The sequence below is a fragment of the Helianthus annuus genome, chromosome 12 (genome assembly GCF_002127325.2).
Source record: "Helianthus annuus cultivar XRQ/B chromosome 12, HanXRQr2.0-SUNRISE, whole genome shotgun sequence".
In the NCBI taxonomy this organism is placed as follows: domain Eukaryota; kingdom Viridiplantae; phylum Streptophyta; class Magnoliopsida; order Asterales; family Asteraceae; genus Helianthus; species Helianthus annuus.
Genome location: NC_035444.2, coordinates 11,688,589 through 11,714,158, shown reverse-complemented (window position 1 = coordinate 11,714,158; position 25,570 = coordinate 11,688,589). Strand labels below are relative to the sequence as shown.

Genomic DNA, 25,570 nt, shown 5'->3' with positions numbered 1-25,570 from the left:
AAACACCCCAAATTTTTTCAAAAACTTTTTCATTTTTCTAATTATTTACTTGTCTTAGTTTAAGTTGGGAATAACAAGTTCTAAAAAGGTTATATTTTTACAAATTTACAACCGATAGCGTCGTGATAACAAAGAACCAACATAAGAAAATTATGAAATGGCATAACAAGTCTAGTTAAAAATTCGATTATATATACTTGATCACATTAAAAACCCATTCCCACAAAAGTGAGTTTTGAGCCTTTATTGAGCATAAAAATATACACATTTAGACTAAATGCTCATTTTTCGTTTCTTGTGTGAATAGCCGCTTGGTTCTTACAAATCTAGAACTTGCCACGACGATACATTCCCGGTCCTTACCAACTTAAACCCAAGTAAGTAAATGATGGAGGCATTAGGACTAACCAATTTTTCTTTCAAAACCATTATTTTTCATTTTTTTTCACCTACCCAAAATCCCCCTAGATAGCCCCTTTGAGCCTAAACCTTTCATTTCATTACCCCAAAAACCCTTTTCACCCACCAAAAACCTTTTTATTTTTCACCCTTTATTTTAGTAACAAGCTCGGTTTTTCGTAAACTCGCCTTTTTATGTGATGAAAAAAAAATGATGATGAAGTCAAAAACAAACAAAAGCTATATAAAAGCTTGTTTGGAGAAATACTTCAAAATAAAAAAAATCACTAAAAACAAGATATTTCACGAAAACCGAAGCTTTTTACGATTTTCGCCCTTTTTACTAACCACTAACCCAACCACCCACCTTTAACCCAAGCCTAACCCTTCACCTAAAAGTCCTCTTGATATTTACAAAGGTAAAAAAGTTAAAAAGGAGGAGGATTGATTGCTTGGCAAGCCTATGGAAGGCGTAAGTTCCATGCCGCTCTCGAGTGATTCACTAAAAATATACACCTTCGGCCGAGTGTTGAGTGATCTCCCGTGAGGTATGTGAACTTGTATATAAATGGAATTTTAATAAGGCATGCTATGCCCAAATAAGTAATTTATCTTATGAAACGTTCAAAATAAATCATAACGAATAGGATTGTAAATAAATAAAAATAAAACTTACAAAGACCTTGGATTCCCGACACTCTAGGACAAGCTAAAAACTTCTCTTCTACCTATTCCATTTGGGAGTGTAAGCCACATTTAAAGAGTTTTGCTTGAGGACAAGCAAAAGTTCAAGTGTGGGGGTATTTGATGTGTGTAAAATGCAACATATAAATCACATCAATTAAGGCATAAAACTAACCCTTTTTAAGTACTAATGTTGGAAAAGAGTGTTTTTGTCTTCCTTTTGTATTTTCAGGATGAAATGAGCTCAAAATCACAAAAGAAGCAAAAAAGACAACTAATTCTAGCATAAATACAAGAAAAGGAACAAAAGTAGACTGCCCGGACCCTCAACGGTACCTCCCAAGGCAAAGAAGAGAAAACAGAGTCTGAACACGCCCTGTGTCCAGCGAACACGGGGGCGTGCCCAGGAAGCAGCAGAAAAGACAAACCAGTAGAAGCTTCCATTGCCCACCACGGGGCCGTGTCCAGCGGGCACGGGGGCGTGGTGAAAGTACAGCAGGCGCATTAATTGTAATTGCGAATTACAATTAATGAAGAGAGAGAATGTTAGACGGGCACGGGGGCGTGTCCAGCGGACACGGGGCCGTGTCCAGCCTTCTGTTCAGCCTATAAATAGAGGAGCTTGGTTTCATTCTCTCTCATCCCTTGGCACACCACCTCTCTCACACTTCATCCACCACCCACCACCCACCACCACCATAACACCATCATCCACCACCATCATCCATTGTCCATCGTAGAGTGTGTGAGTCGTCTCGGGATCCAAGATTGATAGTAAGAGTTCTTGACAATCAAGGCCATGTTTGCCTAAGTCTCTTACATCACTTGGTGAAGACAAGTGTTTAGTATAATACTTTTTATTTTTAATCTTTTGCACTTTTTATTTGGTTTTGTATTAATGAATTTAATAACTAGTTACTTATGTTGAAGGTGATCTTTCCTTATCGTTTGTCCGTGGTGTCTTGGCGTTATTTTACTGTCTATATAAAATAAAAGATTTTCACCATTCATATCTCCACGGTCTATATGGAGGTATGTTGGCTACCTGGTCGGGGGTTAAGGGAACGGTTTGGTAAGGGTCTTGCCCTTGTTCAGCGATTAGAGGTCCTGCTTGGGACCTGGGTCAAATTTAGTAGGATCTCCTTCAATACCCATAGGTATTGGATGGCGGGGATCCAAACTCTTTGACCCCCTCATAAGTTAACTACTATTAATACTATAACCCGGCTATTTAGGACTGTATCCCTGCTGACTCAGACTACTTAGCCGAGGGTAACGTCACCGCCAAAAGCGGGGCCTACCACAATTTGCATTAATAACTTAATTCATTATCTTTCAATAATCCGACCCTTTAGGATTGTATCCTTGCTGACTCAAACTACTGGGTTGAGGGTAACGTCGCCTTCAAAAGAGGGGCCTACTACAATAACTAAGATAATCTCTTAAACAAGTGCAAAAGTGCGAAAATAATCAAAGGTTATAATAATACACGTGTCGGATCCAAGTGATTCATCTTGTCTATCTGTTTTCACTACTACAAAAAACCTCTTTTAAAACGGTTAAATAGAGTTCATTTAAAACGATTTTAAAAAACTGTTGTAAAAGACAATTCATTGTTTTAAAAAGTATTCCTTTTAGAAAAGGCATATGAAAAGCCGTTTTATTTGATTAAGAATTAAAGGATCAAATATTTATTTAAAACGATTCAAGTATAAACGTTTTTTTTTTTTATACTTAAATAAAACGGTTCTAAGGAATTACAAGTGAATTGTTGTTTTTGATAAATTAGAACATCCTTGAAATTCTCAAATAAAACCCTGGTTTTGACCGACTTATATAAACTACGTTTTTTTTTGATACTTCAATCCGTGTGTTCTACACATGAAAACATCTTCCCCGCCTTTTCACTTCCCCTGAAATTCTTCCCCGCCTTTTCATCAAGCCGTTCTCTTTATCCTAATCCGTGTTCAATCGAGGTAATCATTATATATTGAAGCTCAAAGGTTAAACTGTGTCAACAATCAAGGTTTATTCTTTTATCTTCACATGCTTGGATTGGATCTTGTGTTTTAGGGTTTGTAGTTTTTGTTGATTTTGGGAGTTGGGTGTGGCTAATTAAAATTTTGTAGTTTTTGTTCATTGCAATTTCCTGCTATGTTGCCTTAAAGTGAAAGGTTTGAAAATGCACACCACCTGCTCGATGAAATGCTTCAACCAAACTGACCTTTAATCTCACAGTACTTTCCAATGATATGCTTCTCAAGGTTATTCTGTGTTGCCTGTTTTTGTGGTTATAAATACATGATGCATCGTGTGCATAATTGCTTGTTTTTGTTATAATACATGATGCCTCGTGTGCATAATCGCTTGTTTTTGTGGTTATAATACATGATGCATGGTGTGCATGATTGCCTGTTTCTGTGGGGTTATAGATTCATGACACATTATGTGCCTGATTGCCTGCTTTGTATGCTACTGATGCTAGCTAGAATCAGCTTATTTTGTCAGATACTGTAAATTTTAGCAATAACTATAAGAAGTGGTCATTTATATGAATTATTTTAGAAGTTTATTGGTTAATCGAATAAGATTCGGAGTTAGCTTGCGTTTTGTTTTGTTTTTGACCACCTGTTCGAGTTACAAAAGTTATAGATTTTACTAGTTTCCCAACGAGCCCCTCCCAAAACGAGACAACCACGAATAGCTGACCAAGGATTTAGCGCCTTTAGTAATCCGCGTCCATTACCTCTCGCGAGAAACCAGATGTGGGCCTCCACGGTTTTTATAATGATCTTTAGCCCACTGGATTGGGCCTTTGTTAGGGCCGTTCAAAAAGCTCGTGACTCGAGACTCGCTCGAAGTTCGCTCGAAAAAAGTTCGAAAAAAGCTCAGTTCGAAGTTAGCTCGGTTTTAAACAAGCTGGCTCGGCTTGGCTCGGTTTGTAAACGAGCCGAGCCCGAGCCAAGGTAGGTTCGATTCGTGGCTCGCTCGTTATTAGGCTCGTTGGCTCGTTCGTTTGGCTCGTTTAAATTAAAACTCCAATTATATGTGTGTGTGCGTGTATATTCTAATACATTTAAGAAATTGTTTAATAGTAACATGGTTATTTTTTTATCAAAAGAAATAGATTGTTAAGCTATATTCTTAATTAGTAATACTGATTTAAAAAAAAAAATATTAAGGGAAGTAACATAGAATCTTTTCTTGTTCGTTTTATATATAGTTTGCCCAAAATTAATATTCTATTAGCCTAAATAATGTTTTATTTATAGTTTTTTGGTTTTATGTATACCATTATGTGTAAAAAATACAAAAATATAAACTTTTTTTAAACAAAAGAGCCAGATCGACGAGCTGCGTGCTGGTTCAAGCTTTTGACGAGCCGAGCCCGAGCCCAACTTTCCAGCTCGTTAAGAAAAACGAGCCGGCTCGGCTCGATTCGATTTTTAAATGAGCCGAGCCTGAGCCCACCCTGGTTCGGTTCGGCTCGGCTCGTTTACAGCCCTACTTCAGCTTGAACAACAGCAATAAAACAAGGTTGGGCTTTTACGTCCCGACCTTGGGCCTTCAACTGAAACACATAACCAGGGCCCAACCACATCAGAACATCCCTGGCCATCTGTATGTTACGATGAATTTTATCAGCCCAAACCCGGTGCTTACAAACCCGGAAGCCCAACTTAGAAAGACTAGTAGCAAACCAGCAAACCCAGGAGTGATACATCCGAGAATAACAAACCCGATAATCATACTCGGAGACACCAGGAGTAATACAGCAAAGCCGGAGCCAAATAATGGGAGCCAAACTCGGAAATGAAGCACGGAAACCACAGACCCGGAATAAGAGAACCTGAATATATACACAGACAGTATTGCGGCCTAGCCAGTTGACTCTGCAGGTCTTCGTAATACAATCAGCCGTTTTTACCATTTTACCCCTGTAGATATTAATAAATTTCTACATTATAACACTTCACCATCGATGCATGCTTCGATATATTCTCCAAACATGATGTTTCCAGCTCTCGCAGGTCCATGTCTTGTGAGTTGTGAATATACCACTTCCCAAGAGCCCAAGACAGCTCGAATAGCAGCAGCAGACCTTTGCCTTTTAAATCCCAGTCCCGGATCTACAGCTGGGTCGCACATTCAGGCCCAAACACAATAGCATAACCTTGGCTGTTAGCAAATTACAACACTTTTTTACAGCCCAAACCTACTGATCTGAATTTTATTAGTCGTCCTTTTGTTACAAAATAAACTTGTTACAATATCTGGAGTTTGCAGTTTTACTTTGAAAATAGCAAATGGAACATGAATATTATGCATAACCCTAGGAAGGAAAAAGAGCCAGTTAGGTCAAGATCCATGAGTTTATCAAATTCAAATGTAGGATCTGATCTGATCTGATCCAGCGATCGAAAATTGAAGAAAACAAGATGCATTCAAACGACAACAGAAACAGACCTCAAAGCTCAAGGAACTTACAAATCAAGCAATCTTCTGGAGATATCCGAAAATGTCTTTCCCTTTAATAAAGGATGACTGATCCCTTGCACCTGAGTAATAGACCAAAAAAAGGTTTTTATAAGACAGCCAACCCAGACATAGAACTCGGCACCTTTAACAGTATAACACCCAACATTGCAGGACCAATGAGTATCTGATGCGGCCAGTTCTTAGCGGCCATAAACTTGCAGCCTAGAAATGATCCAAGACCCAGCAGCATGAAAAAAATGGTTTTCAAGTGCAGTTTATCTATTTTCAATCGATGGCCATTCTTTAAAAAAAGACCCGACCCAAAACCCGTCTGAACCGGACCCGTTCCGACCCGGACCCGTTTCAACCCGAACCAAAACAACCCTTTTTTTATAATTGACCCGTTTTGACCCGAACCTGTTTTGACCCATGACCCGACCCGACCCGTTTGTCAGGTCTACTCATCCTTGTATATTTATTTTTTTTTCTCGTATTTTCTATTTCTTTTAGTTAGGGTGATGTTATCAACAACTTATTCACATTCATATATACCAAAAAGTTAAACGAAAGTTTCAGTTGTTTTTGTGATCTGGCACATTAGAAGGTTAGTAAATATAATTGTGGATGCTCCAGTTTTTTCTTTTTTTAATTTTTGTATTCCTTTTTGGTCTTTATGTTATAGTGTCGAGACCTATGTTAAATCGTTGGTTGAATGATAGTATAATTTGTGGATCCTTATAATAAATAATATATTATTAAATTAAATTAATATTAGTTTATCATTAAATTTAACTATAGGAGAAAAACTAAAAGCGCAGCAGCCCAAGCTTACGTCTCAAATGAAAACACCGACTATAGAATTTCAATAGGTGTGTTCTGCACATGAAAACTTATTCAAAGTGAAAGTGATAGTTATGTGTGTTTATGTATATTACTTGATCCCATGGCCCACATTGTTTCTGTTATCACAAAAGTGCTACTTTTTTTTTGTTTTCTTGATTAATCTTGTGATTTGTTCACTATAATATGTTCTCCAATATGGGGATTTGTGTTATTGCAGCTTTCACTATTGAAATATCCAACATTTGATTATACAATAATTACAATTAGTATATTAATTCATTGTGTTTTTTAGCAATCCACCGTAAAAATGTCTGACAAAAAGAAAAGGGGAGCTGCCAAATGCAAGAAGATGTTTCTTGATCCAAATAACCAAACAGTTCAATTCAATGAGGCGGGTTTAGCAATTGGAGCAAATGCATCGAAGTTTATCTCATTCGCTTGTTTAGAGTTTAGGACAAGGATTCCTTATTATAAACTAGTTAAAGACATAGATGAACAGAAGTATTTTGATGTATGGGAGTACATTAAGGTATTGCTGTTTTTAAAATTTTTAATTTTATATTTATTACTTTCTATGATCAACTTTGTTTTGAATACGTAGGAAACATGGAAGATACCTAACGATAACGCAAAAGAGACAGTTATTCAACAAGGAAAGGACTCAATGAGAAACTTCCGATGTACACTTACAAATGGTTACGCTCGAAAAGATAAATCTCCTTTTGAAATGTATGCTTTTATGGACAGAAGTCATTGGGTTGATTTTGTTTTAAAAGTAAAATCCAAAGCTTTTAAGGTATTCTTTACTTAATTAATTGTTGTTGCTATTATTATTATCATTATTATTATTATTATTATTATTATTATTATTATTATTATTATTATTATTATTATTATTATTATTATTATTATATTTTGTAATAAGTCATAACTGGTTTTATATATTACATGAAGAAAACAAGTCAAAAAGCAAAGAGGAGTGTAGCAAAGAACACTGATCGTCCCCATGTAGGTCGAATGGGATTTGTTGGTTTACAGAAGTTTGAGGAAGATAGATGGAATCAACTTTTAGAAAGCCACCTACACCTACATAACTTGGAAGGTGAAGATATACAACGATATGCTATTAGCAGAGCGTGCTACAATTCTGTCACAAAGTTATATGAACTTCCAGCACACCTATTTTCAAATGGTGAATTGACAGGAACACTTCACGACATGGTAAATATGTAAATTCATCTTATATAATTATTATTTTATTATGTTAATCAATTTCTTTTATGCCAATAAATTTTACAATAGTATTATAAAGAGATAGAGAAGAAGAAAGATGGTACACATGATAAACATGGAAATGATGTAGTTACAATTAACTTGCATTCGAGAAAGAAAAAAAAGAAGTCTAAGGGGGCACAAATAGTAAGAAAAGAGATTGGCGCTATACAAAAAGATCAAGATCGTGTTGCTGCAGCGGCTCAAGCGAGCTCGATTATTCGACTACCAAAAATTAAGGTACTATATTGTAAAGTATTATTATTTTTAAATAAGATTATGTTTACGAAAAATTTTATGTGTTTGCAGTCGATAAGTACTTGTGATCTTCTATGGCCATTCGATGACTCCTTCCCGGATATGATATTAGGACATGGACAGGTTTATCCTACTTCTGTTAGGATTTTAGATAAAAGGCCGATACATGACGACTATGTGCAAGTCCATGTAGATGATGTAAACCAGGAATATAAAGGTTATCCTGTCCCGCCACACACAATGATTGAAAATGAAGTAATTAATATGGGCAGTACACATAGAAAATTTATTCAGTGGCCTAGAAAAGCAATCAAGGTATATTTAATATAAACAATAACCATATATTACTTTGTTTATTGTTACATATATATTTTTTTTGATAATGTACAGCTTCTAAATACTATTACTCCACGAAAATCCATTGCCCAACATCAGCAACCGGCCCAACAATCTGAGTATTATACGCCCGCACCGGTAGGTGTTTTTTATTTCAAATTATAATTCGTTTAAACTAAAATTATAATTTTTTTTGTCAATGTAGTATGATGAAGGACTAGTGACATTTCAAGAAGAGCTAAACATTGGCACGGGATTTGTGGATTTGGTAATCACTTTACTCTATAATCTATATTTATTCACTTATAATAAGTTGGAATAATAAATTGTTTGATAGTGTCATTTGTTAATGTAGTTGACTAACTCAATTCTGATACAACCAACTCATACTGAGCATGTCTCGGATCCTAAAGCTTCTAAGTTTGTTTCTAATCCTAAGGCTCGTGAGACTTTGCCTTGTTCTAAATCTACAGAGCATGTCTCTGATCCTAAAGCTTCTAAGTCTGTTTCTGATCCTAAGGCTCGTGAGACTTTGCCTTGTCCTAAATCTACAGATCATGTCTCTGATCCTAAAGCTTCCAAGGTTGTTCCTAATTTAAAAGCTTCCAAGGCTGAGTCCGATCCTAAAGCAACTGATGATGTTTCCGATCCTAAGGTTGTGAGAATAGCTGCAATTTTGAAAATGGCAGAGTCAAGGCCTAAAAAAATATATGGTTTTGCGGAACAGTTGGCGACTTTATCTACCAAAAAGATCTCAGTAAAAGTCACTTCCCCCAGTGGGATGTACAAGGATGATTTTACAGAGGATGTTGAAATAGAGGAGACGATGACGTTATGTGTCAATGGTTTATTGGAACTAAGTGTTTTGCATTGGTATTCCATGTAAGTTCAATAATTTTTTTAATGTTTTTTTGTAACATTTTTTTTATAAATAAGCAAGTGTTACTGACCGTATCTTAATTCCTTTTTTTTTTTAATTTTAGGTATTTATATGCATATGGGGGATTTAAAGGTCGTGATAAAACTGCATATTTTAATCCACGAATGATCCATTTTGATGTCTGCGATAAGTATGAAAACTTTGTCATCGATCATATTAAAGATGTGATGGATCATCATAAAGAAAGGCACTATTTTATGGCACCGCATCTAGCCTGGTATTATAATTATTTTTGATGTTTACACTTTGTTTATTTATTTCCTTTTTTAATACTAAAACATTAATTGTTTCCAAAACATTCATTTATGCAGGGGTCATTGGTCGTTAAGTGTGATTTTTCACAATCCCAGCAATCTCAAGTTCTACGGATACATTATTGACTCCAAGAAAAAAGGAAAGAGTCCTGAGAGTTACATCATTACTAAATTATTTGAAAAGGCTACGGGAGAGAACATTATATGGCAAATGGTTAATGTAAGTTTTTTTCTCTTTCTCATTGTATTTCTATAATTTAGTATGTTAAGCATTTAATTGTTATTCAATGTGTTTAGTGCCCTCAACAAAAGGGTGGCTGGGAATGTGGATATTATGTCATGAAGGCCATGTATGATATTGTGATTAGTTGCCAAGAAAAAATTGTAAGTATATTTTATATGTATTTTATATACTTTTATAAATACATACATATATACATATATATATATATATATATATATATATATATATATATATAGGATAAGGATCATGTGAGAAGTAGTAGGCTAATTGAGAAACTTGAGAAGCATTCTGGACCACACATTTTCTCTAAGCTTTTCGTAATATACACATATGTATAGTAGTTAAAATTAACTATATACATATGTGTATAATTCATTATACATATATGTATATACTCAATTTTAAACTATACATATATGTATATTACGAAAAGCTTAGAAAAATGTGTGGTCCAGAATACTTCTCAAGTTTCTCAAATAGGGTGGACTTCTCTTAGGATCCCTACCCTATATATATATATATATATATATATGGGGAAGATCATGCGAGAACCACCTCTTATTGCGAGAATCGCGAGAACCAATGTGAACACAACCAAAAATGCCTAAAAATAGCTAAAAATCGCACAATTTTTTTTTTAATATTTTTTATATAAAAATCGCTACTTTTCGAAGCCAAAAAAATATATTTTTTTTGGCCACTAAAAGTAGCGATTTGAGCATAAAAAATATTAAAAAAAATTTAGATTTTTTTTTATTTTTTGTGATTTTTTAGAATTTTTTTAGATTTTTTTAGGTTTTTTGGGGGTTTAGTTTTTAGCATTTTAGCTTGGGGTGGGGGGGGGGGGGGGTTTAGGTTTTTTGGGTGTTTTAGTTTTTAGCATTTAGCTTTGGGGGGGGGGGGGTGTTAGCTTTTTTTAGCTATTTTAGGTTGTGTTCACATTAGCATTTAGTACGATAAGGCCTTTTGTATGTTAACCGCTCCCTAAACAACAAATTGACAATTTTATATATATATATATATATATGATTATAATCTGAATTTTATCTGCTTATCTTTTATAGATTCTCCATAGCAAAGAGCCCCTCACTAAACAACAAATTGACAATTTTGTAGAAGATACATTGAAGAACTTTATGATAACTTTGGGAAGAGAATGAGACATGGAAATGTTCCCGTATCAGTGATCACGTTTTTGTTTTTACAGGTAACTTGAGTCATGTTTCTTTTAAGTCTTCATATTAAGACCCTTATGGTAGATACTGCATCTTATTCTTAGTAACTAGCAATCTTGGATACAATAGTCAAGATCCTTGTAGTCATGATCATTTCTTGTTATATTTTCCTTTGTCGATTTTGATTGCTTAGCTTTCCCGTTGATGACTTTATATGATTAGATGCGCTTGTTCTTTTTTGATGAAAAATTTTGTGTTGTTAATCTTGCTATTGTCTTTTAAAAAAGACCAGTTTTGACTTGCTATCTTGCCTGTTTTGCTGGATATTGTACATTGTAACAAGGGTAGTAGGGTACACAAGTAATGATGGAATTCTTCTGCATACTAGATCTTTGACAAATATTTGTTGTAATGCAATTCATGTACCACACTAACACTATGTTCCGAGTCATTTAACAGTGGGAGGTGACGGGAGGGGAGGGGAAGAAAAATTTTCTCTCCTAATCTCTTCAATTTGGGAGGATGAATATATGGTCATATTTGGTCCTATTTTCTTCCCTTTTCTCTCCCCTCCCCCTGTTAAATGAAACTCGGGAACATGATTTTTCATATTTTCATCTCTTTTCCCTCCCCTCCCCCTGTTAAATGAGTCTCGGGAACAGAGTGTAAATGCAAAAGGATCTTTCAAAAATCATGTAATATATTATTTAGACTTGATTTTGTTGTAATAACTATTTTTATGCATCATTTACAGGTAGGTTGCTAGGTTACCAGGTTGCCGGTTTTTAGATGTGGATCTTCTTCGACTAAGTTAGAGGTTGTTTACAAGCTCAAATCCTACTGAAGTTTGATGTTGCAGGATTCAGGACAAAGCAGTTTAGTTTGGATGAATATCAGTGAATTATGACTTGTGTTTTGTTGACATTTAGTGAATTATGACTTGTGTTTTGTTGACATTTATATTTGTAACTCAAATATTTCTAATAAAAAATTATATATATATATTAAATTTATTTTAACATGCTTATTTAAAACTGTTTGAAATTTGAAACATTTTAAATAGCTCTTCATCTTTATATATTCATCCTTTTCTCATATTTTCTATTTTTAAATAACTCAAATTTATATGTAATCAGGCATTAAAGTTAAATTGAGAATTAATATCAATCATCGGGTTACTCTCGGAGTACTCTGTTTGTCTAGGGGGTGTCCTGAGAATACTCGGGATTGATTTGTTGGTTGTTAAAAAAACGGTTAAAAGGAAAACAAAATAACCCCTGCTAAATTATTCTCAAATAAAAAGGTATAAGATATCACCGATTTATTTGATATTATTTTAAAATTACGTATCTTTCTTAAATCATTCTCAAATAAAACGGTTTAGATATCATTTGGTGTTATTCTAAATTATTTGGTGTTATTTTAAAGTTATGTATATTTTAAAATGATTTTATCAAATAAAACGGTTTAGATATCTCGATTTATTTGGTGTTATTTTAATTATGTATATTTTAAAATTATTTTATCAAGTCTATTTAAAACGTTTCAAATTTGGACCGTTTTATTTGGTGTTATTTTAATTTATGTATATTTTAAAACTATTTTATCAAGTCTATTTAAAACGTTTTCAAATTTGGACCGTTTTACCTTATAGTTGCCATCGTCGTCACTAAGGCCTTCAAAGAAATTAATGATCGCTTGAGTTATACTAGTGATCCAGCAAATTAAATTCAGGTAATCTCAATCATTATACTTTGATTATTTAGTACTAAATTCAGGTAATCTCAATCATCATATTTTGATATTTAATATTAAGTAATGTTTAAAAACATTTGATCAGAGCATTAAAGTTGGGGATAGCAATCATCAATCAAGTGATTACAACACTAAAAACTGAGAGTCAAGTTTGGCAATCATCATCAAATCATCTTCATCGAGTTTGATACACCAAACTCATCTTCTCCAACAAATAATATAGTTCAGGTAACTTATTTCTTTTCTATAACTCTTTTAGATAATTTATATATACTTTGGTACATCATTATTCAAATAAAATGGTTAATACTTAGATCGATATACATCATTATTTAGGTTCAATCATTCACATCAAGTATGTGCACTTATGTCTTTTTTTTCTTTATTTAAAAAATACTAGATGGATCGTAATTATTGGATGTACAAAATTGGGCGTCTTCACCCAACATATTTGAGCGGTGTGACAAGTTTTCTTAAGATTGCTGAAGATGATCGTGTGAAAAAAGGAAATGAATCAATTCCGTGTCCTTGTATGGAATGCAAAAATTTTATCAAATTGAAGGAAATAAAAGAAATCCAAAATCATTTGATTAAAAATGGTTTCATGTATAATTATACTTGTTGGTCAAAACATGGGGAGTCACTTGCTAATCGTAGCACAACATCGACTAGTTCTGTCGGTAACAATGATGAGAACAGTGAACCGTACATTAGTGATGATGACAATGTAAATGATGATAATGACAATTTAAATGATAATAATGATAATTTAAAGGACATGCTCGACGACTTGGAAACTAATATTGGTGACGATGATCAAGAAAAACTACAACAAATATTTGCTGATTCGGAAAAACCGTTATATCCCGGTTGTGAGAAGTTTTATAAACTTGATGCTGTGTTAAAACTGTTAAATTTAAAGGCGAACTACGGATGGAGCGATAAGAGTTTTACAAGTCTATTGGTGCTCTTGCATGACATGCTTCCCAAAGACAATGAATTACCGGTATCCTTATACCAAGCTAAAAAAATGACGTGTCCAATGGGATTAGAAGTTAAAAGAATACATGCGTGTCCGAATGATTGCATATTATATATAAATGAGTTTGAAAAAAGTCATACATGTGTTAGATGTTTGGCATCGAGGTACAAGCGGGAAAAGGAAAGTGATGAATATGATGATGATGTGACAAAAAATGGACCACCAGCTAAATTATTGTGGTATTTTCCTATCGTACCAAGACTAAAACGTTTATTTGCTAACGCTAAAGAATCAAAATTATTGCGTTGGCATTCTGATGAGCGTAAAAATGATGGAAAGTTAAGACATGTGGCGGATTCACCCCAGTGGAGAAATATTGATTATAAATTTCCAGATTTTGGTGAAGAGATTAGAAATATACGATTTGGTCTTAGTTCAGACGGGATGAATCCTTTTAGAACCATGAGTAGTTGTCGTAGTACTTGGCCAGTTCTTCTATGCATCTACAATCTTCCGCCATGGTTATGCATGAAACGAAAATACATAATGATGTCATTGTTAATTCAGGGTCCAAAACAACCTGGTAATGATATTGATGTTTATTTATCTCCTTTGATTGATGAAATGAAAACACTATGGAGTACCGGTGTAAACGTTTATGATGCTTATAAAAAGGAGAACTTTACGCTGAGAGCCATGATTTTTTGCACTATAAGTGATTTTCCTGCATACGGCAATTTGTCAGGGTATAGCACGAAAGGTAAACGAGTTTGTCCTATATGTGAAGACGAAACACGTTCAATATGGTTAAACAATTGCAAAAAAACAGTATATATGGGACATCGACGATTTCTTCCGAATAATCATCGTTATCGAAGACAAACGAAAGAGTTTGATGGAACGATAGAGCTTGGAAGGGTTAGGAGAGATTTTGATGCATATTCACGAGTTAAAGATATAAATACCGTGTTGGGAAAAAGAAATCGTGCTAAGAACGGAAAAAAAAATCGTGCTGAGAAGAGAAAAAGAAATCGTGCTGCGAAGGGAAAAAGAAATGGTGCTGAGAAAACAAGCATTTGGAAAAAGAGGTCAATTTTTTGGGATTTACCTTACTGGAAATGTTTGGAAGTTCGACATTGCCTAGACGTTATGCATATTGAAAAAAATGTATGTGATAGCTTGTTGGGATTATTATTAAACATTCCCGGAAAAACTAAAGATGGTATTAACGTCCGTAAGGACATGGAAGAAATGGGGATACGTAAAGAGCTTGCCCCTATTGAGAGAGGCAATCGTATCTATCTGCCACCTGCATGTTATACTATGTCTAATTCAGAAAAAATAAAGTTTTGTGAATGTTTGCACGCTATTAAGGTCCCATCTAGCTATTCTGCAAACATTAAAAGCTTGGTGTCAATGAAAGACTGTAAACTGCTTGGAATGAAGTCTCATGACTGTCATGTTTTAATGACACATATGATCCCAATTGCAATTCGTGGATTGTTGCCAGAGAACATCCGACATACAATTACAAAGCTTTGTTTGTTTTTTAACAACATTCACTCAAAGGTTATTGATGCCGAAGTCTTGGATGGATGGCAAAAGGATATTATCATTACCCTTTGTGAACTAGAGATGTATTTTCCACCATCCTTTTTTGATATAATGGTTCACCTAGTATCTCATATCGTACAAGAGATTAAGGCTTGTGGTCCTGTATTCCTGCGATACATGTACCCTTTTGAAAGATATATGGGTTACTTAAAAGGTTTTGTAAGAAATTATAATCGACCTGAGGGCAGTATTGTTGAAGGATATATTTCTGCAGAGGCGGCTGGGTTCTGTACAGGTAATTACCTCATAGCATTTATAATATATTATAATAATATATAATAGTTTTGTTAAATACAATTTACAATATAATAATTTTTTTATTCACAGGTTATTTGGAAGGTGTCAAAAGTATTGGTGTTCCTAAAACTCGTCATTCGGGTCGACTTACAGGTTTAGGAGTAGCTGGAGAGCAACTAATAACTCCAGGATATGAGAATCTAGAACTTGCACATTTTGTTGTTCTACAACATATGACATGCTTTGCTTCGTATATTGAGGAACACATGGAAATATTACGGTTGTCACATTTGAACAAGACAGAGAAATGGTATAAAACGAAACATAACGAGCAGTTTTCTGAATGGATGAAGAACAAGGTGGCAGAAACTTGCGGTCAACCGAATGCTGATAAAACCGTGGAGAAGTTAGGGAAGGGGCCTGATTTTAGAGTAAAATCATACCAAGTGTATGATATTAACGGGTATACATTTCACACTAAAAAGCAAGATGACAAAAGTGCAACGCAAAATAGCGGAGTTACATTGATAGCCTCAACTACAGAATTCGATAGAGAGAACCATGATAGAAGAATCGCCATAGACTCTTATTACGGTGTCATAGAAGAAATTTGGGAGTTAATATATGATGATATCATTATACCTTTGTTCAAATGTAAGTGGGTCAAGAATAGTACAGGTGTTAAAGTTGACGAATATGGTTTTACTCTTGTCGACCTTACAACGGATGCGTATAAATCAGAACCATTCATTCTCGCAAATCAAGCCACACAAGTTTTTTATGTCAATGACCTGAGCAAACCAAGATATCACATAGTATTGCAAGGTAAACGACGTATTCTTGGTGTTGATAATGTTGACGACGAGGAAGAATACAACCAGTTTGACGAGCAACCACCATTTTCTGTCGGCATTCAATCAATAAACAACTCTTCAACTGAAGGCACCACATACTTACGATCTGACCATGACGATGGAATATATGTTAAATAATTAAGGTTGATATATCTATAGTTTTATTTATTAGTATATTTATAATTATAAAGCAAGTTCATTAACAACCGATTCCTTTTTTTCCAGGAGTTATTAAAAACCAAGAAAAAAAAGATAAAAGTCTATGGGAAAAACTACAGGGCATCAGTCCAAGCCCACGTTCTGCACATGAAAACTTCTTCCCCGCCTTTTCCCTTCCCCTAAAATTCTTCCCCGCCTTTTCACCAAGCAATTCTTTTCGTCGCCACAAAAAACCGCAGTTATCCTAATCTGTGTTCAATCGAGGTAATCATAATATATTGAAGCTCAAAGGTTGAACTGTGTCAACAATCAAGGTTTATTCTTTTATCTTCACATGATTGGATTGGATCTTGTGTTTTAGGGTTTGTAGTTTTTGTTGATTTTGGGAGTTGGGTTTGGCTAACTAAAATTTTGTAAGGCCAACAGATTGGGTAAATACAACCCACATCTGGATTTACAAAAGAAAAAAAAAAGAATTTGAAAATTTTAGACATCAATGGTTTTTTTTTTTTTTTTTTGCTAAATATGTCATGGTTCGTGATATACTGGAGTTTTATAAATTACAAGTGGCCATTTAGTTTCTCTTATATTGTGGGTCTCAAATTGGTGTTCAATAGTGTTACATGATCACTTATAGTCAAACACCTGCTGAAATGCATAGTTTGAAATTGCTCTGTTGATTACTACCAGATAAGAAAGTCATTTGAGTGTTGCATTTGTTAATTTTACACAATGATTCAGACCACAGTGATTATTAAAGGCTTTTTATTTAATTTATTCATTCAAACATCAGTTACGTGTATTCGGGGTCATATGTATGTTCCATATGTTTCTAGTCTTCAGCCTTAAAGTGAAAGGTTTGAAAATACATGCCACCTGCTCGATGAAATGCTTCAACCAGACCGACCTTTATCTCACAGTACTTTCCAATGATATGCTTCTCAATGTTATTAGCACGTGTTGCCTGTTTTTATGGTTATAAATACATGATGCATCGTGTGCATGATTGCCTGTTTCCGTGGGGTTATAGATACATGACACATTATGTGCCTGATTGCCTGCATTGTATGCTACTGATGCTAGCTAGAATCAGCTTATTTTGTCAGATACTATAAATTTTAGCAATAATTATAATAAGTGGTCATTTATATGAATTCTTTTAGAAGTTTATTGGTTAATCGAATAAGATTCGGAGTTAGCTTGCGTTTTGTTTTGACTACCTGTTCGAGTTACATAAGTTAGAAATTTTACATTTGCCTATGATTCTTGAAATCAATTGTTAGGCCGTAGGAACCTTGATCCACTTGTGCTTTTTGATTCTTTATCTCAACTTGGAAGATTAAATGATTTTTAATGACTTTATTATGATTTAAATGTTCTGATCTAACTATACATTTGATATACACTTCATTTTCCTTAATTAGTCTAGACTACCTCGGCCATCATCACCGAACGACCCTAAATCAATACATCTGGGAGAGCTTTTATTGATCAAAAATAACAATTGATGATAAAACGTGGAATGTTCGAAGACCTGATGATGTTTGATTTCTCCTTTTCGGTTTTGTTCTATTTTTTTCTCCAACGTCTTGCGTCTCGCTGGGTGTAGGAAGAATGATCAGCAAAGCAATGGACATTTTCCGAGCAGTTTGTCAAGACCTAGCAGCATCAAAAGAATGGTTTTCAAGTACAGTTTATCTATTTTCAATCGATGGCCATTTAAAAAAAAAGACCCGAACCGAAACCCGTTCTGACCCGAACCCGGACCCGTTCTGACCAGGACCCGTTTCAACCCGAACCAAAACAACCCTTTTTTATAATTGACCCGTTTTGACCCGAACCCGTTTTGACCCGACCCGACCCGTTTGCCAGGTCTACTCTTCATCCTTATATATTTATTTTTTTCTCGTACTTTCTATTTCTTTTAGCTAGGGTTATGTTATCAACAACTTATTCACATTCATATATACCAATAAGTTAAATGAAATTTCAGTTGTTTTTGTGATCTGGCACTTTAGAAGGTTAGTAAATATAATTGTGGATGCTCCAGTTTTTATTCCTTTTTGATCTTTATATTATAGTGTCGAGACCTATTTTAAATCGTTGGTTGAATGATAGTATAATTTGTGGATCCTTATAATAAATAATATATTATTAAATTAAATTAATATTAGTTTATCATTAAATTTAACTATAGGAGAAAAACTAAAAGGGCAGCAGCTCAAGCTTACGTCTCAAATGAAAACACCAAGTATAGAATTTCAATAGGTGTGTTCTGCACATGAAAACTTCTTCAAAGTGAAAGTGATAGTTATGTGTGTTTATGTAATTTACTTGATCCCATGGCCCACATTTTTTCTGTTATCACAAAAGTGCTACTTTTTTTTCTTGATTAATCTTGTGATCTGTTCCAATATGGGGATTTGTGTTATTGCAGCTTTCACTATTGAAATATCCAACATTTGATTATATGATACTTACAATTAGTATATTAATTCAGTGTGTTTTTTAGCAATCCACCGTAAAAATGTCTGACAAAAAGAAAAGGGGAGCTGCCAAATGCAAGAAGATGTTTCTTGATCCAAATAACCAAACAATTGAATTCAATGAGGCGGGTTTAGCAATTGGAGCAAATGCATCGAAGTTTATCTCATTCGCTTGTTTAGAATTTAGGACAAGGATTCCTTATTATAAACTAGTTAAAGACATAGACGAACAGAAGTACGTTGATGTATGGGAGTACATTAAGGTATTGCTGTTTTTAAAATTTTTAATTTTATATTTATTACTTTCTATTATCAACTTTGTTTTAAATACGTAGGAAACATGGAAGATACCTAACGATAACGCAAAAGAGACAGTTATTCAACAAGGAAAGGACTCAATGAGAAACTTCCGATGTACACTTACAAATGGTTACGCTCGCAAAGATAAATCTCCTTTTGAAATGTATGCTTTTATGGACAGAAGTCATTGGGATGATTTTGTTTTAAAAGTAAAATCCAAAGCTTTTAAGGTATTCTTTACTTAATTAATTGTTGTTGTTATTATTATTATTATTACTATTATTATTGTTATTATTATTATCATTATATTTTGTAATTACTAATTAGTCATAACGGGTTTTATATATTATATGAAGGACACAAGTCAAAAAGCAAAGAAGAGTGTAGCAAAGAATACTGATCGTCCCCATGTAGGTCGAATGGGATTTGTTGGTTTACAGAAGTTTGAGGAAGATAGATGGAATCAACTTTTAGAAAGCTACCCACACCTACATCACTTGGAAGGTGAAGATATTAAACAATATGCTATTAGCAGAGCGTGCTACAATTCTGTCACAAAGTTATATGAACTTCCAGCACACCTATTTTCAAGTGGTGAATTGACTGGAACACTTCATGACATGGTAAATATGTAAATTCATCTTATATAATTATTTATTATTATTATTATGTTAGTCAATTTCTTTTCTGTTAATATATTATTCTAATAGTATGATAAAGAGATGGAGAAGAAGAAAGATGGTACATATGATAAACATGGAAATGATGTGGTTACTGAAGTGATCGGTAAGGGACATCAGCACGGAGGGCGTCTTGGTGCTACAATTACCTTGCATTCCAAAAAGAAAAAAAAGAAGTCTAAGGGGGCACAAATAGTAAGAGAAAAGATTCACGCTATACAAAAAGATCAGTATCATGTTACTTCGGCGGCTCAAGCAAGCTCTATTATTCAACTACCAGAAATCAAGGTACTATATTGCAAAGTCTAATTATTTTTTTAAATAAGCATATGTTTACTATAAATGTTATGTGTTTGCAGTCAATCAGTACTTGTGATCTTCTATGGCCATTCGATGACTCCTTCCCGAATATGATCTTAGGACATGGACAGGTTTATCCTACATCTGATAGGATTTTAGATAAAAGGCCGATACACGACGACTATGTGAAAGTCCGTGTAGATGATGTAAACCAGGACTTTAAAGGTTATCCTGTCCCGCCACACACAATGATTGAAGATGACGTAATTGATATGGGAAGTACACATAGAAAATTTATTCAGTGGCCTAGAAAAGCAATTAAGGTATATTTAATATAAACTATAACTGTATATTATTTTATTTATTGTTATATTAACTTTTTTGATAATACACAGCTTTTAAATACTGTTTCTCCGCGACAATCCATTGCCAAACATCAGCAATTGGCCCAACAATCTGAGTATTATATGCCAGCATTGGTAAGTGTTTTTATTTCATTCTGTAATTATTTGAAATAAAACTTGAATTAGAACCCACCGCAATGAGGCGGTGTTCGGTAGGAACCACCACAGTTTTACAACAAAAGGAAAACCAACATAGGCATTAGCTCCTAAATTCTATCCATTAGCTCTTGTGGTATGTCGAAGCGTACCACAACAGTCAACGATCTGACTTCGTAGCCCACCATTCTTTCTCTACATTACTCTGCGTCTCTCTCTCTCTCTCAAATCTATATCTCACCTCTTTGATGTTTCTCACTCTCTATCTTGGTCACACGTACGCGATGAGTCGAAAGTAAGGCTTCTCCAATTTATATCATATAATTTTTTTTGTCAATGTAGGTTGATGATGGACTAATGGCATTTCAAGATGAACTAAACTCTGGCACAAGATTTATGGATTTGGTAATTACTTTATTTTATAATATATATTCATTCACTTATTATCAACTGGTATAATAAATGGTTTCATAATGTTATTTGTTAATGTAGTTGACTAACTCGATTACGATACAACCGACTGATACCGATGATATTTTGGATCCCAAAGCTTCCAAGATTGTTTCTGATCTTAAGGCTCTTGAGACTTTACCTGGTCCTAAAGCTACAAAGCATGTTTCTGATCCTAAATATTCTAAGGTTTTTTCTGATCCAAAAGCTTCTGAGGCCAAGGTTGTTCCTAAAGCTTTTAAGGTTGTGTCTGATCCTAAAGCAACTGGCGGTGTTCCTGATCCAAAGGTGATTAGAATAGCTGCAATTTTGAAAAAGGCAAAGTCAAGGCCTAAAAAAATATATGGTTTTGCGGAACAGTTGGCGGCTTTATCTACCGAAACGATCTCAATAAAGTTCACTTCACATAGTGGTATGTACAAGGATGATTTTATTGAGATTGTTGAAGTAGAGGAGATGATGACATTATGTGTCAACGGTTTATTGGAACTTGGTGTTTTACATTGGTATTCCATGTAAGTTCGACTATTCTTTTTAATGTTCTTTTGTAACATTTTTTTTAAATAATGGAATGTTATTGACCATATCTTATTTCTTTTCTTTTTTTGTTAATTTTAGGTACTTATATTCACATGGAGGTTCTAAAGGTCTTAATAAAACTGCATATTTCAATCCCCGTATAATGGAATTTGATATTTGTGATTTGTATGAAGAATTTGTCATCGATCATATTAAAGAAGTCATGGATCATCACAATGAAAGACAATTTTTTATGGCACCACATCTAGCCGGGTATTATAAATATTTTTGCTATTTACAATGTTTTTTTATTTCATTTTTAATATAAAAACTATTTGTTTTCAAAATATTCATTTATGCAGGGGTCACTGGTCATTAAGTGTGATTTTTCACAATCCCAAAAATCATAAATTCTACGGATACATCATCGACTCAAAGAAAAAAGGAAAGACTCCCAAGAGTTACATCATTACTGAATTATTTGAAAAAGCTACGGGAGAGAGCATTATATGGCAAATGGTTAATGTAAGTGTTTCTTTTCCTTTTCTCGTTGTATTTGTATAATTGTGTGTCTTAAAAATTAGTTGTTAATTCAATGTTTTTAGTGCCCTCAACAAAAGGGCGACTGGGAATGCGGATATTATGTCATGAAGGCCATGCATGATATTGTGATTAGTTGCCAAGAAAAAATTGTGAGTATATTTTATATACATGTTTTATATATATATATATATATATATATATATATATAATTGTAAACTAAGTTTGTTCTAATTATATGTTTTAGATTCTCCATTCGGAAGAGCCCCTCACTAAACAACAAATTGACCGGTTTGTAGAAGATACATTAAAGAACTTTATGATAACCATGGAAAGGGAACAAGGCTTGGAAATGTTCGAGTCCGAGTGATCATGTTTTTGTTCTTACAGGTAACTTCAGTCATGTTTTTTTAAGACTTAAGTCTTCATATTAAGTAAGACCCTTATGGTAGATGCTTCATCTCATTCTTAGTAACTAGCAATCTTGGATACAATAGTTAAGATCCTTGTAGTTAACTAGTCTTGATATTAAGGTTTATGTATTCTAAGCAGAGAAATCCAAATAATTTATGCTAACTGTGTATCTATTTGATATGGTATGTAAGCTTTTTTGATACTTTTTGCCATATTTTCTTTTGCTGATTTTGATTGCTTTGCTTTCCGGTTGATGAAGTTATATCGTTAGATTTGCTTTATCTTTTTTGATATAAAAATATATGTTGTTAATCTTGCTAATGTCTTTTAGAAAGACCGGTCTTGACTTAATTTATATCATTAACAATGAAATTAAAGAAAAGGTCTTGAAATTCCATTTTGCTTTGCTTTGCTTTGGGCCATGATCTTAATTTATATTCATTTTTTTTGTTTCATTCAATGAACTGCACTATGCAATCAATTCTTCTGCATACTATTTGTTTGACAACATTTGACAAGATGTGATAATGCAATTCATGTACCGCACTAAATGCATAAGGATATTTCAGAAACCATGTAATATTTTATGTAAGCTTAATTTTGTTGTAATAACGATTCTTATGCATCATTTACAGGTAGGTTGCTGGTTTTGTAGATGAGGATGTTCTTGGACTACAAAGTTTGATGTTGCATGATTAAGTACAAAATAGAACATGAACTATGACTTTTGTTTTGTTTTGTTTTGTAGAAACAATAAAGTTGACATATTTATATTTGTAATCCAAACGTTTTCAATCAAATATGGAGGTTATGGTTGCTACTCATTGTATATTTGTATGTTGATTATATGTTGACTATACCTTTTTTAGTATTCAATTGAATAGAAAATGGTAATGATCAAGAACACCGTTGTATTAAGCAGTCTGTTGTATTTGATCATTATTATTAAAAAAATAAATTAGTTTTTGAAAACTCTTATAATGTAGTCTGTTGTATTTGATCAATATTATTAAAAAAATAAATTGTAATTGAAAAGTAGTCCGTTGTATTTGATCATCTGAGAACCGTTGTAATTGAACCTTTTGATTAGTAGGCCGTTGTATTTGATCATCAGAGAACCATTGTAATTGAATCTTTTTATTTAATTATAGATGATATAAATTATTTTTGAAACTCTTTTAAAACGGTTTTGCTTTTTTACAACCGTTGTAAATGAATTTTTCGAAACTGTTCTTGCTTCTTTTACAACGTTCATGAAACTCTTTTACAACGGTGACATACCTTTTAAAACGAAACATTTAAAACGGTGTACAACTGTTTTAAAAGACCAAAATCACCGTTTTAAAAGCTTTCTTTTTTGTAGTAGTGTTTTATTTTATTTTATTTTTCAGCATTTAGTTAGTTTTTATTTTTCTTAGTTTAAAACATTTTTCTCACTTTTTGATTTGATTAGACGTTGAGGATAAACCGGTACTAAAAGCTCTTGTGTCCTTGGACGACCTCGGTATCTTACCAACACTATACTACGTCCACGATGGGTGCACTTGCCCATATGTGTGTTTAGTGTTAGTAAATATCGTGTTTTATAAATTTAAAACTTGGCTAAAAGTGTAAAAAGGGGCTTAAATATATATCTAAAACATATACACACTGACACGCATCAGAAGGCAACCCGAACATCGGCCCGATTACACCGTTGAGTAAGTGAAATGACATATTATTTTTGTACTAGAGGCTAAGCCAGTTAGTTATGGACCATGAATGGATGTTTTGTACATTTGTTGGTAATGACGTTGACCTGTGAAAACTAGGATGTTTTGGTTTTGATAAGTTTGTTTCAAATCTATGTAGTTATTGGAATGATGGTTCTAAATACGTGGAAAATGTTAGACTATGATGTTTGTTTAGCCACCTGATTAGATTAGACGTTAGTATATGTCTGCTTGCTGACTTTTAAGGTTATAACTGATAAACGTGAAAAGAACACATGGACTATTTTGTGTGAAATGTTTAAGGTTACTATATATGACTGCTACGACTCTAGCTTCCAGAAACGTCGCTTTCGGGGACGGGTCGTGCCCATTGTGCAGCATTCATGCTGAGACTGCGGATTATCTCCTTGTTGCGTGCAGTTTTTCAAAGATGCTTTGGTGGCATGTTTGTGTTTGTGTCAAGATCTCAATCCTGGACACTTTTGAGTCAGTCTCTCATATGTTGCACTATATTCTTAGTAAACACATGGTTGTCAAGAAGACACATGTCATTTATCCGGGTTTTTTTAGTGACCGTGTAGAAGGTTTGGCGGTGATGGGATGACAAGGTTTTCAATGGGAGAGTTTTATCGGCTATCACAGTGGTGACGAGATCAAAGAACACTCGTGTTGGTGGATGACAAAGATGTTTAAAATGGCAGGCCTTCTGGAACAAGTTTGAAGACTTGATTCTTATGTAATATGTTTTTTATTTGTTTGCTTCTGTGTAATTTTTTTTTCTTTTTTTTTTGTTTGGTCTCCTGTTAGCAGCTTGCTAAGGGAGCTTTTACTTGTGGTAATATAATATTTTGGATAGCAAATAAAAGTTAAAAACGAATCATACTAATAAATCTGGTCTTATTTATAAATGGTCAATTTCGTGATTTTGCTTTTTATTTTTTTATAAATTATAAATAAATTTAATGAACTGTATATAGTCAACATACATAAGCAAAAGTATTTGTTACTACCACATAGTTGGATTTAAACGATCATGATAATTGTGTTGTTTTCTTTGTTTTGTATTATCGTTGGATAAAGCTCACTAAGTATTATTATATTAACACGAGGTGGAGAAGATGTATTCCTACAAACTGGGCGTGTTCAGTTCAACTTTAGCCACTTACAACTAGCATGGAAGCAAT

At 33.8% G+C, this 25,570-nt stretch overlaps 3 protein-coding genes across 7 annotated transcripts; all 3 read left to right on the top strand.

Annotated features, from left to right (window-relative positions):
• Nucleotides 1-2,812: 2,812 nt before the first annotated feature.
• On the top strand, nucleotides 2,813-11,911 carry LOC110882006. 2 transcript variants are annotated; one of them, XR_004874469.1, is made up of 14 exons: nucleotides 2,813-3,059; nucleotides 6,698-6,934; nucleotides 7,007-7,201; nucleotides 7,360-7,626; nucleotides 7,708-7,917; nucleotides 7,987-8,250; nucleotides 8,326-8,409; nucleotides 8,477-8,539; nucleotides 8,627-9,153; nucleotides 9,255-9,428; nucleotides 9,523-9,685; nucleotides 9,763-9,849; nucleotides 10,826-10,916; nucleotides 11,639-11,911. XR_004874469.1 is itself a non-coding variant. In XM_022130118.2 (14 exons), exons 2-13 carry the CDS (start codon nucleotides 6,713-6,715, stop codon nucleotides 10,867-10,869), a joined length of 2,352 nt encoding a protein of 783 aa, XP_021985810.1. In that variant the 5' UTR covers nucleotides 2,813-3,059; nucleotides 6,698-6,712; the 3' UTR covers nucleotides 10,870-10,916; nucleotides 11,639-11,911. The 2 variants fall into 2 exon arrangements, 1 of the variants encoding a protein (XP_021985810.1); XM_022130118.2 differs by having other exon boundaries at nucleotides 10,774-10,916.
• A 1,128-nt stretch (nucleotides 11,912-13,039) lies between these two features.
• LOC118484993 lies at nucleotides 13,040-16,464 on the top strand. The gene is made up of 2 exons (XM_035981180.1): nucleotides 13,040-15,470; nucleotides 15,563-16,464. Exons 1-2 carry the CDS (start codon nucleotides 13,040-13,042, stop codon nucleotides 16,462-16,464), a joined length of 3,333 nt encoding a protein of 1,110 aa, XP_035837073.1.
• A 127-nt stretch (nucleotides 16,465-16,591) lies between these two features.
• On the top strand, nucleotides 16,592-23,498 carry LOC110894071. Of its 4 annotated transcripts, none has more exons than XM_022141248.2 (14): nucleotides 16,592-16,749; nucleotides 18,998-19,234; nucleotides 19,307-19,501; nucleotides 19,628-19,894; nucleotides 19,982-20,239; nucleotides 20,311-20,574; nucleotides 20,647-20,730; nucleotides 21,094-21,156; nucleotides 21,244-21,716; nucleotides 21,820-21,993; nucleotides 22,083-22,245; nucleotides 22,326-22,412; nucleotides 22,508-22,650; nucleotides 23,310-23,498. In XM_022141248.2, the coding sequence occupies exons 2-13, from the start codon at nucleotides 19,013-19,015 to the stop codon at nucleotides 22,628-22,630; spliced, it is 2,373 nt and encodes a 790-aa protein (XP_021996940.1). In that variant the 5' UTR covers nucleotides 16,592-16,749; nucleotides 18,998-19,012; the 3' UTR covers nucleotides 22,631-22,650; nucleotides 23,310-23,498. The 4 variants fall into 4 exon arrangements, with proteins under 4 accessions (XP_021996940.1, XP_021996937.1, XP_021996939.1 ...); XM_022141245.2 differs by having other exon boundaries at nucleotides 16,593-16,799; XM_022141247.2 differs by having other exon boundaries at nucleotides 16,593-16,799; nucleotides 18,986-19,234.
• Nucleotides 23,499-25,570: the final 2,072 nt, after the last annotated feature.